This window comes from Sminthopsis crassicaudata, chromosome 6 (assembly GCF_048593235.1).
Source record: "Sminthopsis crassicaudata isolate SCR6 chromosome 6, ASM4859323v1, whole genome shotgun sequence".
Lineage (NCBI taxonomy): Eukaryota > Metazoa > Chordata > Mammalia > Dasyuromorphia > Dasyuridae > Sminthopsis > Sminthopsis crassicaudata.
In genome coordinates this window covers 250933178-250947196 of record NC_133622.1, presented here as the reverse complement: position 1 = coordinate 250947196, position 14019 = coordinate 250933178, and the positions used below count along the sequence as shown (strand labels likewise).

Genomic DNA, 14019 nt, shown 5'->3' with positions numbered 1-14019 from the left:
TCCGAGTTCCTAGCGCCCGGGGCTAGTGGGCACAGGGCCGGGGGCTCACCCGATAGAGAGTCACGGAGATATCCACGTTCTCTGGCACCATCCACACCACCATGCCCCGGTAAGGGTTCTGGATCCCAGGCTGCCAGCTGTGGGCCTGTGGAAAGATTTCTCAGCCCCAGAGCGGCCCCCCAGCTCCCCGATCTCCCCCCCAAGCCCGACAGAAATGGGGGTCCTGGGAGCCGTACCTTGGAGCAGATGCGCCGGTTCCTCCGAGTCCACACGACCACTAGCTTGTCTGGCTGCCTGGGGGTGGGGCAAGACGGGGCAGAGAGAAGGGGAGCAGCTCAGTGGGACAGCCCAGCCTCCTCTGCTTGCCCTCGCCCCCCCACTTCTGACACGTGGGAGGGAAGGATCAGGCAGCTGGTCCCTTATCTTGGGGCACAGTTGTAGGGTGGAGACTCAGGGCAGGGTGGAGCATGGGGGCAATAGGGCAAAGGGTGGAAGGGAGCCGAGCAGCCTGAGACGGATGCCCAGCTTCGGCCAGCCCTTCTCCCTGTGCTCAGCTCCGGCCCAGATCCTCCAGGGCACAGCCGTGCAGGCCCTGAAGGTTGGGAGGGTTGTAGGGGAGAAGGGAAGGGAACTCTCTGCCCCACCCCCCATTTGCCAGACTTGGTGCCCAGAAGAGAGGCCAGGTTTAGTCAGGACAGTCGGCCTCTGGGGCCTCTCCAGGCTGGGTGGGGCAAAAATACATGTGAATGATTCAGTAAAGATGGCAAGGGAAGCACAGCCTGAGCAAAGACCTAGAGGTGGGAAATCTGAGCTGGGGGCAGGGCAGCGATGGAAGGCAGAGTGGGGAGGGGTTCCAGAGTGGAGTGGAGTAAAATGGAGAACCCCTCTCCCATTTTTGAGGGATCAGGCTTCTCAAAGGGAAGCCACTTCTGCAGGGGCAGCTCAGGGGGCCGAGGCATCCCTGCCCCCAGGTTGGGCACACGCACAGGTGGTCGCCACTCTTGGCCTTTGGGGCTTTAGCCACATCCCCCACCGACCCTCCCGGCCACCACGGGGAGGACTCGGATTGCTCAGAGAGCCCGGCAATGGCAGGGCCCACGCCAGGCCCTCCAGAGCCCTCCCCGTTTGTCAGCCGGGGCTCGGGCCTTCTGCCTCCTCGCTGCCCGGAGCTCTTGGGCTGGTTCTCCGGGAGGATGGGGCCGGGGATCCAGCCTCAGAGACTCCAGGGCGACAGGGACGCCTCCTGAGTCAATCCTCCAGACTAACACCTCCGCCAGGGCTCTGCCCAGCCCCCGGGCTCCCGTCTCCCCGGCTCAGCCCTTGGCCTGGCTCAGCATCCTTCCCACCATCTTCCCAGCATCCCTGCCCCGGGGATTAGCCCTGTGACAGATGAGAAGACTGAGGTTCAGAGAAGCAGTGACTCAGCCAGCTGCAGTCACTGCTCGGTGGGGATGGGGCTCTCCCAGTGCCCGCCGACGCCCCCCAGTGCCCCCCGGGCCGTGTTGGCGAGTCTAATTTTAGCCCTGGTTTAGGCAGGACGGGAGAGCCGGCAGCTGTGCCCTAATCCTGGCTCGGGGGAAGCTGACACCGGCCACCTCGGGTATATTTAGGGCATGACAAGGGGACAAGAAGCAGCTGGAGGGACTGGCTGCCAGGAGGCCACCTGGCCCCGCTTTGGGCTGGGTCACCCAGAGCACAAGGCGAGAGGGCCCCAGTCAGAGGCCCCGGGGGGCCCGGGCAGGCCGAGGCCCGCCGAGGGAGCCCTGCCCCTCCCCGCCAGCTCCCGGCCGCTTCTCCTCCTCTCCCCGGCTCCTGGGCCCTTCTCCCTGCTGCTCCCTGAGATTCCAAGCTCTTCCCCCTCCTCCCCCCCCCCCCCCCCCGGAGCTTCCTCCAGTCCCCTTTGAGCTTCTGGTCTCCTCCTTCCCTTGCCAGGCTCAGTTTCCCCTTTTAAGGAGAAATCTCTCAGCCTCGTGGCTCTCTGCCCTGCCAGGCGTCTTTGCCCCGTTTCTGCCCCCTCTCTGCAGGGGGGAAGAGCGGGAAGTCCGCTGCCCGGCCCTTCCTCTGATCTCCTTGGCTGCCCCGCCGGGACCCCCAGAGGACCTCCCCTCCTGCTCCCCAACCCCGCCCTGAGCCCATCTCATCCTACCCAAGGCAAGGGCTGGATTTCGTGGTCAAAGGGGGGCTGGGCAGGGGGAGAAGTGGGTCTAGCTCCGGCACTTCAGAGGTCTTGCCCCTCCCTTCTGAGGAGCCAGAGCAGCTGCCCCGGCTTCCTCCCCGACCCCCTCCTCTGGAAGGCAGCTGGGACATGCTGGATTGAGGAGCCCTGTGCCCCCCCAGACTCCTCAAATGTCCCCTTCCTCAGTCTACCCTCGTGATGTGGGGGTCCTTTCCCAGGAGGACCTGAGCCCGACTGAGCCCCGAAGAAGCCCCCTCCCACCCCCGGGGCGGGGGGCTGGAGCCGGTGGGGGGGCTGACCGGGCCCAGGGAGGGGGCAGTGCCAGCCTGGCAGGGGGCACAGTGGGGCCGGCGCTCACTCACCATTTCTTGGTGCACTCCACCACCAGCTCCTGATAACACGCCACGAAATGGAACTTGGCGGCGCGTTTCCCCACGCGCTGGAGCCGCTTCCACACCGAGGTCATGGCCTCCCTCGCCTCGGCCCCCTCCCCTCAGACGCGGCGGCCAGCAGCCCCCACCGGAGCTCGGGGCTCCATCCCGTTACCGGAGGCTGGGCCGGGCCGCTCACTCACTGCCCTCGGGGGCCGGCCCCACGAAGTCCGAGGCCCGACACCCCGGCTCTCGGTCCGGAGCGTCCCCCGGGGTCCGGTCCAGTCCCGGCCGGCCCGGCCCGTCCCGTCCAGGCCCGTCTCGGGCAGCTGGGACGAAGTCTCGGACCCGGGCTCTGCCGCGACCAAGTTTGGGAGCTCCCGGCTGAGCTGGGGGCGCGCGCCCGAGAGCTGAGGGACACTCGCAGCGAGCGGACTGGGCGCCGGTTTCCTGGAGCCGCACCCCCCCCCCCACGGAAGGAGGGCGGAGAAGGGGGAGGGGCGGGGCGGGAGGGAGGGGGAGCCTGTCCTGGGGACCCGGAGGCCTGTGAGGCAGAGAGGAGGAGGAGGAGGAGGAGGAGGAGGAAGAAGAGGAGGAGGAGGAGGAGGAGGAGGAGGAGGGGCGGGGCGGGGAAGTGTGCTGTCAACTCTGCGTGCGGGCTGGCGGGTGGCGGGGCGGCTGCGGGCTGTGCGAGGCGGCCGGTGCGCTCCTTCGATCCCTCGTGGGCGCGGGCCCCGGGACAGACCTCCCCGAGGTGGGGGGGAAGGGCCCCTGGGGGCTGCTCGGGAGGGGCAGTGCCCTCCGCGCCCGAGGTTGTTGGGAGCTGTCCGGGGCTCAGCCTGTGCGGGAGGGCGGGCGCGTGGTGGGGGGAGGTGGGGGCAGGAGCGCGGGGCGCTGGGCTCGCACCCCCGCGGGTGGCCCCTTGTGCGAAATCCATCACTGGGGGGGCGGGGGGGGCCTGCGCGGCGGAGGGACCAGCGGCCGCTTCTGTAAGAGGGGACCCGGAAAAGGAGTTTCCTCAGAAGGGAATTCCCTGCCGAGAGAACTCCCGGGCCAAGGCTAAGTCTGGAGATGGGGGGGGGGGGGATAGAATGCTGCGGGAACTAGGGGAGGGAGGAGGGAGGGACTCGGTATGGCGGCCCCGCCCCCCTCCCCACAGTGGTGTCAATGAGGCAGCGGGCACATCAAGGGGTTTGAGGAAGAGGGAGATTTAAGCCCCTCCCCCCTCTTGACACTAGGTGTGTGAGCTTTCCCAAGGTACTTAATCTCTCCAAAGACTCAGTTTCCTCCTCTGTAAAATGGGAGCCGCGCTTCCCTTGGGACGTGCGGCAGGTTGTGGGGAGACCCGTCTATAAAGCCGTCCCTGTGACTGACCACTCTCTGCTCTAGTCATCCATTCAGAGTCCGCTTGCTCTGCCCTGAGCGTCCCCCCCACTGGCGGCGGCGTTCTGGGCTCCGCTCTCTGTGAAGGCTTGGGGAGGGGGCCGGGCAGGGAGGAGGGCGGGAGGCGTCTGCGGCCCATCTGGCCGGGTTTCTGGCCGCTTCCTGGCGCGCGGGGAGAGGGGGTTCCCGGGCTGGGCGGGGCCTTGGGAGGACTCAGGCTGCGCCTTTGCACGAGAGGCCAGAATGAGGACGGAGTTGGGGTGCATTATTTGGAGGATCTGAAAGCCCCCCACCCCCAAACACTGAGCGTCTCCCTTTTAAGGAACAGGGTCTCCTCAGTTCCGCCCTCCAGGCGAGGGGGAGGGGGTGGGGCAGCAGGCCCTCAGCTCCTTCCTCCCTCCCTTCCTCCCCAGGGGAACGGCCCCAAAGCTGGGCCCGGGAGCGCAGCCCTCTCACTTCCTGCCCCAGCGTGAGCCCCAGCCTCAGCTTCAACCCCACCCCCAGCCTGGGTGGAAAGTTTCCCTCAAGATGGACGGTTCCTTCCACTTCCACCCCACCCCCACCCCCCTTGGCTCCAAATGGGGCCAAATTCAGCCAAAGGCACTTCGTATCTCCAAGCCAGCCGGCTCCTCAGTCCTGAAGAGAAAGTGGGGGCCCAGAAGGGAAGGGCCTTCTCGCCCAGCCTCGGACGCTCCGAGGGGGCAGAACCGCGATCGGAGCCCTGCCCTCCGAGGCTTCTCACACACGGGCCTGGCGGCTGGCCCTCGCTGCCAGTCCCAGGCAACTTCAGAGAGCCCCCACCGGGCTGTGCGGCGCCAGCGCCACCTGCTGGCGGAAGGAGACGCTGCAGCCGGTCCCCACTGTCCCAGCACACCCCTCTCCCCCGCCTCATCTCACAGAAGACGAGATCTCAGCAGAGACTAGAGCCGTTTATTATTTGCGGGGCCCGGGGGCCAAGACCCTAGCGCGTTAAATAATGGGCAGGGCCCCGCCCAGCCTGACCCGCAGCCGGGGGCGGGGAGCCGGGCCACCCCTGGGAGCGGGGGAGGGGCGGGTCTGACCCAATAGTCGAGCCAGCTCTGGATGTGACCCCTCGGCTAGCGCTACTGGGGGCAGCTTAAGTGGATCCCGGAGCTGTTCCCCTCGGCCATGCTATCTGCTTGTCTTGGACCTGGAGCCAGGCTGACCGTTAGCAGGGGAGGCTCTTGGGATACCAGGGGCGCCAAGCCCCTCAGACGCTGCTTTCCTTGCCCAAGCCAGAGGCCTGAGGGCGCCCAGAAGCCCCGGAAGGGGAGAAGTGGGCGTGGGGGGTTAGTTCGCCTAAGGCTGGCTAGGATTGGGTGGGAAATAAAGAGGATCCTGGATCTCTCCTGGGGAGAGGCTCCTGAAGGAAGGCAGGGAAAGCGGTTGCACCCAGCTCCGGGCCCCAGCCGTTCCCTTTAACTAACACAGTGAGAGATCGGAGGGCTGGGGGGGGGGGTGTGCGGGGGCCTGGCTGCCCAGCGCTGGGGGAGGGGGCCCGGGCCGCCGGCTCCATCCTCAGAGGCTGAACGAGTCCTGCAGCCACTTGTCCCGGGAATTGTGAGTCTGGGGGACTCGCAGAGGAGGCGGGTCCCGGGGCAGGCTGCAGTCGGGCCCGTCGTCGTCGTCGTCCGAGAAGCCGGTGTCAGGCGGGTAGGAGCTGTCCGAGTGCAGGGACGAGGACATGTCCTGGCAGAGGCTCATATCCTGGCACAGGTGCTTGTAGTCTTGGATGGACTCGTGCAGGGAGCACAGCTGGCACAGCAGAGACATGTCGAGCTGGCGGAGGCCCACCTGGGGAAGGCCAGGGTCGCCCATGAGTACCCCGCGAGGCGTAGTGCCCTCTCCGCCGTCCCGGCTGCTCCTTCGCAGCCCCGCCCGTTCCCCCATCACAACTCCCGCCTCCCCATGGCGGCCCCACCCCCGCCGTCCATCCCTCCGTCCCGTGCCATCCTCCCGTGCCATCCTCCCGTCCCGGCTCGCACCATCTCCTTCCGCAGCACGGCCAGCGCTGAGTCCAGGTTGGCCGGGCGGCGCTGGGGCTGCGAGGGTCCCTCGGGGGCGCGCCCGGCCCGGCTCAGCTCGTCCTGGATGCGGTTCCGCTGGCTGTAGACGCGCTCCAGGTCCCGCCACGAGCCCCCGCTAGAATTGAGGAGGCCGCTGAGCCCCCGGGGCAGCGGCGGGAGCCCTTCGAGCGGGCAGCCCGAGGGCGAGGGCGCGGGCGCCGGGCCCCCCGGCAACCCGTTCATGGGGGCGACGCGGGGGGGGGGGCCGGCAAGGAGGGCCCAGCCCCCCTCTTGCTCCTCCTCCTCTGGCCGCCTGGCCCGGCCCGGCCCGGGCGCCGCTGCCCCAACGAGTGCCGGCTTTGTTCGGCTCCGGAGAAGCCCCACCCTGCGCCCCCTCCCCTCAGCCAGAGGGGCGGAGCCTCTCTTAAAAAGGAAAACAGCCCTGCTGGGGTCCGCGATGCGGCAAGGGGCCGGAGCACCGGGGAGGCTAAGGGGGAGCGGCGGGGAGGGAGGATTTCACCCCAGCTCCAAGCTTCTCGGGATGCTCCTAAGGCAGGCCCAAGCGGGAGAAAGGGAAGAGGACGTCGCTCCTTTAAGGTGGGAGGAGACGTCAGTGGGAGGCGGGATGGAGAAGTGGGCAGAGCCCCCTGGGCCCTCACTTTGCTCTGGGGAGCAGTGGGCACCCCGCCTTCGGCCGCTGCTCTGCCTCGAGAGGCTTCAGGCTCCGGGCTGGCCGGCATCGAGGCTGCAGAGGGCCCCCGAGTCATTTCCCTCCGCCCATGGAGCTCTGGGAGTGAGAACTCGGACTTTGGGGTGGGGAATGAATTTGGACTCCAAGGTCACCGGGCCTGCCCAACTTCAGGTTCCTACTGTCCGCCCCTCCGGCAGTTCGAGCTGACCCTAGTCCCTCTCCCTCCCCTTCATGGCACAAGGTTATCAAGCCCTGGGGGAGTAGTGTTTATATCTTTTGTCATCACTTAGACCCGCCCCCTCCATCTACCAGCAGTTGGATTTTTCCTTGGCAAAGTCACCTGGGGCAGACCCACAACATCCTGGGTCTTGTTTCTCTGCAGCAGGAGGACCCTGCCTGGGGGTAGCTCGCTTCCTTTCTGGGTTTTATCTCTTTTCTGAACTTGGGGCACCTCCTACCCCTGTATCTCACTGCCCCCCAAATGTGCCAGGGTACCCCCCCACACACAGGAAAGGTACATCAGCAAGGACTGTGGGCAAGGGCCATGAGCCTCGGGTTCCCCTGGGATCCCCAGAAGTGGATTGACTTTGGTCACCCAAGAACGGCCCCACCGGGGGCCCCACAGGCCCAGGGGTCTTTCGGCCAGAGGCAGCGACATCCTGACTGGAGAGGCATGGAGAGGGAAGGAACAAACCACACGGGGCCAATGTTTTTTCTGTGCCTTTCTCTTGCAGCTATTCATAATAAACCCTGGACCCATACACTGGACAAGTCCAGCCCCCGGGGACCCTTCTTCTTTTTCGGGGCCCCTCACTGTTGCAGCTGGCGAATGCCTTGCAGGGCTTCAGCACAGACCCGGATCAGGGTGCAGAGCTGGATGCTTCCTTCCAAAGAGGTGCTCGGGCCCAGTTCTCCTGAGGCCCAGGCAAGTTTCTGAAGTAAAGCCGACTGGGAGGCTGCCAAGACATCTGGGGCCAGAGATGCTGTGGGAGCCAAGGTGGAAGAAGGCCCCTGGGCAGCCCTGAGCCCGGCAGCTGCCCCCTCACAGTGCTCTGGCCGGGGGACAGGGGGCTGTGGGGCTGGTCGAGAAGCAGTGGGGAGCTCTGAGGAGGCTAGCTGGTGTTCACGGGCTTGGGAGAGAGCAGCCTGGGCATTCAGAGCTAGAAGGAAGAGGACATCACAGGGGAAACTGACAGGGCATGGTCCCTACGAGGCTGCTCCCCCAGATTAGGGCCTATCACCCCATCTTTCTCAGCCCCTTGTCTCATACAAATCGGCCTGCCTACTGGAGAGTTGTCCCCTTGATCACCTGAGCTTCTCTGGCCCAGGAAGAACATCTTCTGCACCTCTAGGACACCCAGAGCAGAGGCTCTGACCTTCTCTCCCCTTAAGGATCCCCAGGACCCCCTCACCTGGGTTATCTTTGTCCACGTCTGAATTCAGCTCCTGACAAGCTACACAGTAAGTTTTTCGCTGTTTGTCTTGGAGTAAAATGGTCTGGAAAAGAAGAAGTCCAAAGAATTCTACTTCTCTGTGTTCCTGGAGGGGAGGAATCCTCTAAAGCTCAAGGACGTGCCCGGCCCTGGCTCGAAGTGGTCGGGGTCCCTCCGAACATTTCCTCCAGTTCCCACCCAGACACCAGTCCGCCTACAGGAGGCTAATAAGCAGGAAGGTTTCCGAAGGATGCAGGACACCTATCTAGAGCTGGGAAGGTCATCTCTTCCCTGAGGAGGACACTGAGGGTCAGGATGGGACACAGAGGAGCTGCCTCCCATGCAGCCTCCGGGAGGGACTGTGAAGGAAGCCAAGGGTACAGGGGGCAGAAAGAGGGGGCGGTTCCCCCGGCCTTCGGTGGGAGTGAAGCCAGGACTCTCCTGGCACAAGGGAGGGGGGTGTCTCCGTTTTCATCAAAGCTCAGCTCAGGGTCACCCCCAGAAGGAAGCCCCTGCGGATCCCCATGGAGTCACTGGAACACCCCTTCCCCCACTTACTCTGCCAGTTTGCTAATGTTTTCTATTTACAATCGTCATTCACCCCACCTTGTGCGCAGGCGCAGTTGGTTCTCATCGGCGGCCCCGCCCCGCCCCCCTGGGCCACGAGAGAATGAAGCCACGCACCCCGCAGTCCTGGCACGTGTCCCCCAGCATGCGGTAGCCGCACAGCAGGTAGTCGCCCATGAGGCGGGAGATGCGATCCTGCCGCTCGCGTCGCGCCTGCAGCACCTTGGTCTCGGCCTCCGAAGGCGGCTCCCACTCCGATTCGCCGGCCTCTGTGGACGCGAGGCCCCCGGAGCCGGTGAGGAGGCTCGCCCCCGGACCCCGGCCTCCGTCCCCACCCTGGGCCCTCCCTGGGCTGGCCCAGATCCGGCCTCCGCCCCGTCCCTCCCCCGGCCCCGGCTCGGCCCCACCTGCTCCGTTCAGAGCCATGTCGCCGTTGCCGCCGCTACCAAACACCGCGCCGGAAGTGACGCAAGCGCCGGCGCCGCGGTAACTGGACTCGCTCTCAGTCTCTGGAAATGACGTTCTCACCCGATCGTCCACTTGCGGCAGTGAGGGGGCGGGACGAGGGCGGGCCGCGCTTCCGGAGCCCCGAGGCCCGACGGTTCCTCCCCTCTCGTGGGGCTGGAAGAGAGGGAGGCGGGGATTCACCCCGGAGGCGGAGAGAAGAGGGAGGGAGGTTGAGACGCGCTAAGGCGTTGCCACGGAGACTGAGTCACGTGGCGCCTCCGCGGCGCTCAGCCCCGCCCTCCAGGAAAAGGCAGTTTCCAGAGCCCGAGGGCGGGGCCGGGAAGCGCGTTCTAGTCCCGCCACAGCCAGAGGACCTAAGCCTCCTCCACAAAATGGGCGCCCCGATCCCCGGCTCGGCTCTGCCCTTGTAGCCGGGACGAGGCTCTGCCCACCCGCAGTGCTGCCTCCGCCTGGCATCCATCTGTGGGCGCTCGTCGTCGTCCTTATCCCTGCCTGGTCTGGCTCTCTTCCCCCACCCCCGCAGACGGGGAGACGCGCGAGGGGTCCGGACCTCGTGGGCCGTCACGGGTGGCTTTTCTCATTCTCGTTTTGGAGCTTTTTACTCTGAAAGTTCTGTGGAAGCCGGAGTAGAGACGGGGTAAGGGAGAGGCCCTTGCTCCCCGGCTTGGAATCCCTCCTCCCACTGGAGAGCGAAGAGCACTGCAGTGACAGAAGCCACCCAGCGGCGTTGGGCCCCTAAAAGCCTGATATCCTAAGTTAGGGAAGGAGCCGGAAGCTTCATTTCCCGGCAGCCGGGCGGGGCACTAAACTTAGGGATGAGCCTGCTCTTAGTTCCCGGGGAGAGCCCGGTTCTGCCTAAACCACAGCCTTAGGGGGACCCTAGCTGAGGCAAAACCGCAGGTCTTTGTTTTCCCCCCAAAGAACGGGTTTGGTTTTGGTTAATGTTTGGCGTTGGCTGTTCTTGGAGATAACCTTCTTAAAGCCTCCTTGGGCCTAGACCTGAGAGCACCACAAAGCCCCCTGTTCGGGAGGAAGAGCGAGGAGACCCTGAGCCACGGACTGCGGCCTGAAATCATGAGCCCCGGAAGCAGCCTGTGGCCTGTAGGGCTGTACCCAGCACTCCTGCTGGAGATAATGGGTGGGAGCTATACAGTGACATCACACAGTTTGATAACTCCGAGCATAGTTCCAGATGGCTCTCAGAATGGATGCATCCACCCGCAGTTCCACCAACAATGTATCAGTGTCCCAGTTTTCCCACATCCCCTCCAACATTCATCATTATCTTTTCCTGTCATCTTAGCCAACCTGGCAGGTGTGTGGTGGTATCTCAGAGTTGTCTTAATAATACAACATCCACAGATAACTGCCCTGCCTCCGGACGTTACCTCCATTCCACAGGTTTGTGCTTCTCCACATTTGTTCCCCTTCTGTGTCCATTTTTCCCACTGATACGTTTTGGTGGGTTTATGGGGGAGGATTCTTTGTAGCTACTTTCTTACCTGCTGTTTCGTAAATGCATTTGCCCTAACTATATTGCATCTTCTGGCTGACTGCATTGCTAGGGGCTCAAAAGCAATGGTTCTAGTGGACATGGACCCAGAGAGTCCTCTTGAACCTTAGGGTGACCTTCTCCAGGAGACATACCCTGAGGGTCGGGGGAGGGTATTCTGTTAGGTATTCCATTTGTTACAAAGGAATTCTCCCTGCAGGAAGACTAGTTATAGGCGGAAATACTGTTCGATAAAAACAAAACATAATTATGAGACTTCCTGAGAATAGGGCCTCCTACCCCTGACAGAACATTGTCGTTGGCAGCCAAACATCCCCCCCCTGATGCCAGCCTGGTGGCATTGAGCCTCCCCGGATTGCAGATCCAGGCCTCTGGTTCTGGCCCCACGTGAAGCCATCCTGCCGATTTCACCTGCCGGACCCAGGCATGGCCTCAGAACTTTTTCTCACAATGACCTTTTGCTGTAAGGACAGTGAATGTTCCACTTTACAGATAAGGAAACTGAGGTCCCTGAGAGTGGACCAGCTCTGTGCCTTACAGCAAATCCCTTGGCAGGTAGAACCAGGATCCTGAATTCTCACAGCTGTCATTAGAGTGGAAGTTTCTTGCAGGCAGGGCCTGGGAGGTTTGCCCGGCACACAGTAAACACTTAATAAATGCATCTGCATCTAGACTTAAGCTGACTCGGAGCCTAGCATAGGGCTGACCGAGCTGGGATTTCAGAGCTGACTTTCACACTGAGAAGCCAATGTGTTCCAGAGAAGTTCCCCAAGTGAAATCCTAATTCCCAGTAAGACAAAAAGGAAGAGCAGTCATTTGCACGTTGGAGATTCCTGTTACCTGACTCTTCCATCCCGGGAAGGATGAGGAGAGGTTAGGGGCCTCCAGGACTCAGATATCACTGCTGAGCCAGGGATCTCTGGACCATTCCTGTCCCAAACTCCCCAAAAAGCTGGTCCACAAAAATCATTTCTGAAGGGCTCAGCCGGAGAGACCAAGGCCTGGCTAATGGCTTTCCACTTTTAAATAGATCTTTTAAAGAACCTCTATCACCTGTGGAAGAGCTAGGGACAGAGGGTAGTTTGACTACTGGTTCAGATGGGATAGATCCCCACTGGGGAGTTCAACCTTTATAACCACAGGGGTTGGTGAGGAAATGAGATCACGGGAGAGGGTCAGCTCTGACAGGCCCCTGTCTACGGCTACACTTTAGGGGAGTGAATAGAACCTTTGAGAACAGTAGTCACCTCTACCTCATGTCAGGGCCTGGGGACAAAGCCCTATTTGTCCTGCCCTAGTTACACCATTGCCCCAGACTGATTGTAAACTTTTCAAAGGTTTATACTGAGTCCCCATGGGATGGCCAGGAGATGGCCATTCAGTCGGCACTTATGAAGTAATTTCCTTTCATGTGATCGCTACAACCCCCGAATCCTAATCCCCCATCCTCTATGTACACACACACACACACACACACACACACACACACACACATATTTTATATATATATATATATATATATATATATATATATATATATATATATATATATATATATATATATATATATATATATATTAATAATGCACCAGTATATATATATATATAATTATTGTTGTTATTCCTACAAGATTCCCCTCTTCCTTTCTGGTCATATTTCAACTGGAGAGTGGGTCATTGGTCCCCTGCAGATTTCAGGATGCTGTCACTTGGTTTGTCCCCGAAATCTTTTGAGCCAGAAAATCCGGCCCGTTTGTCCGAATTGCCAAGGGAGGAGACAAACGTATGCCAGGGAACTTTCATCACAGAACATGTTGGGAGGCGTGGGTGCCGCTAACGACCCCCCCTCATATTTTCTCTCCCACATGGTTATTTGTGTCTGGATTTAATCCTGGTGATTCCGCCTGTCATGGTGGAATAGAGTTGAGGTCCTGGATTCAAATCCCAAGTAAGCTACGTCTTAGTCCCTGGACTTCAGTTGCCTCTATTGTCAGAATGAGGGAGGAGGAGATCAGAGCCAGGGCTTCACCAGAATGGAAACATGATGATAGCCCTCCTACAACCCTTCAGCTCCTCCCAAGGGAACTTCTGCACTGAGGTCTAGGAGGAAACCTGCCTTTTCCAAGACTGCAAATAAAGTCTTATTTGGACTAGGGTAACATTCCTTATTTTCAGCAAATGCTAGCTTGGGAACTGAAAACCGTGTACTGGGAGGAGGGGAGGGCAGGGATAAAAAGCTACAGAAAAGCTGAAGGTCCCTCAGATCACATCTAGTCTGTGTGAGCCCAGAATTAGGAGGCAGTGAGAGAATTTCTCCTATTTGACAGATGGAGAAACTGAGGCCTAGAGAGAGATTAAGAGATTTATCCAGGATTGCAGAGCCTGAGAGGGTCAGAATCAAGCCCGGATTCCCAGGCCTTCTGATCCCGGGGCCAAATGCACCTCTGTCTACCAGAGTGAGTGCTTTGTAAACCATCATCGAAATCCAGAAAAATCCAGAAAAATTCCATGATAGGTAAAGGAATTTAAAAAAAAAAAAAAGCTATTAGGAAGAGATCCAGGGCGTTTCCTATTACTTTTTACCCTTTTCAACTTTAAAAAGTAATAGCAAATTATCTATTCCTTTTAAAGTTAGAAAGTCTAAGGAATCTGTGCTTTTTTTGGTGGTGGGAAACTCCACACTGTCCCGTGACCTTGTGGAGAAATTTTAGAGAGCCGTCTGAGCCCCAGAGAAGTGCACGACGTGTCCAGGGCCACACAGGATTGGATCGAGTCCATCATTGCTCTGTTCACTGCCTCTCATGACTTAAGGGGCAACCCTGTGGCACCGGACCTGGAGACTGGGAGAGTCCTTTTCAAATATGACTTCAGACACTTGTAGCTGTGTGAACCTGGGCAAGTCACTTCAGTCCGTTTGCCTTGATTTCCTCACTAGTAAAATGAGCCAGAGAAGATGGCGAGCCCCTCAGGATCTTTGCCAAGGAAAAAAACCTCCAAAGCGGTTCGGGAGAGTCAGGACTGAAAAATGACGGGACGAACAAGTCTTAAATGAAATGGTATTAAAATAGAAAAATAAAAGTTGTAATAAGAGTCTTTACAAGTTTTACTGAGAACAAACATTAGCAGAAGTGTTCCGTGCCATCCACTCTGGTATTTTCTCTGTGTTTGTTATTTGAGTGTCTCTGGGTGCTTACTTAAGTGCTTAATAAACCCCAAATAAGTTTGTTGGATGGAGTCTGCCTGTGGCTATCTCTTGCTCAGCTGTATTTCCCATAACCAGGGGCCCGGGGAGGGCCCTGTTCAGTCATGTGTCCGGTGCCACGGGCTGAGCAGGCCATTGATGCTGAGCCAAGGCTGGGGAGCTGAGCTCCGGAGCCCGGGGTCCCTCCT

At 60.5% G+C, this 14019-nt stretch overlaps 3 protein-coding genes across 3 annotated transcripts in view; all 3 read right to left on the bottom strand.

The window, feature by feature from the left end:
* EHBP1L1 (EH domain binding protein 1 like 1) overlaps positions 1-3031 on the bottom strand; it is a 28404-nt gene extending 25373 nt beyond the window's left edge. Inside the window, 3 exon segments of the mRNA XM_074276529.1 lie at positions 50-145; positions 237-294; positions 2539-3031. Coding sequence (XP_074132630.1) covers positions 50-145; positions 237-294; positions 2539-2642 — 258 coding nt within the window. The 5' untranslated portion in view covers positions 2643-3031.
* Positions 3032-4840: 1809 nt separating this feature from the next.
* Positions 4841-7223, bottom strand: FAM89B (family with sequence similarity 89 member B). Its single transcript, XM_074276532.1, has 2 exons — positions 5937-7223; positions 4841-5745 (listed from the first exon to the last, which is right to left on the bottom strand). The coding sequence occupies exons 1-2, from the start codon at positions 6198-6200 to the stop codon at positions 5470-5472; spliced, it is 540 nt and encodes a 179-aa protein (XP_074132633.1). The 5' UTR covers positions 6201-7223; the 3' UTR covers positions 4841-5469.
* Positions 7224-7336: 113 nt separating this feature from the next.
* Positions 7337-9204, bottom strand: ZNRD2 (zinc ribbon domain containing 2). The gene is made up of 4 exons (XM_074276530.1): positions 9056-9204; positions 8766-8917; positions 8061-8145; positions 7337-7808 (listed from the first exon to the last, which is right to left on the bottom strand). Exons 1-4 carry the CDS (start codon positions 9072-9074, stop codon positions 7459-7461), a joined length of 606 nt encoding a protein of 201 aa, XP_074132631.1. The 5' UTR covers positions 9075-9204; the 3' UTR covers positions 7337-7458.
* Positions 9205-14019: the final 4815 nt, after the last annotated feature.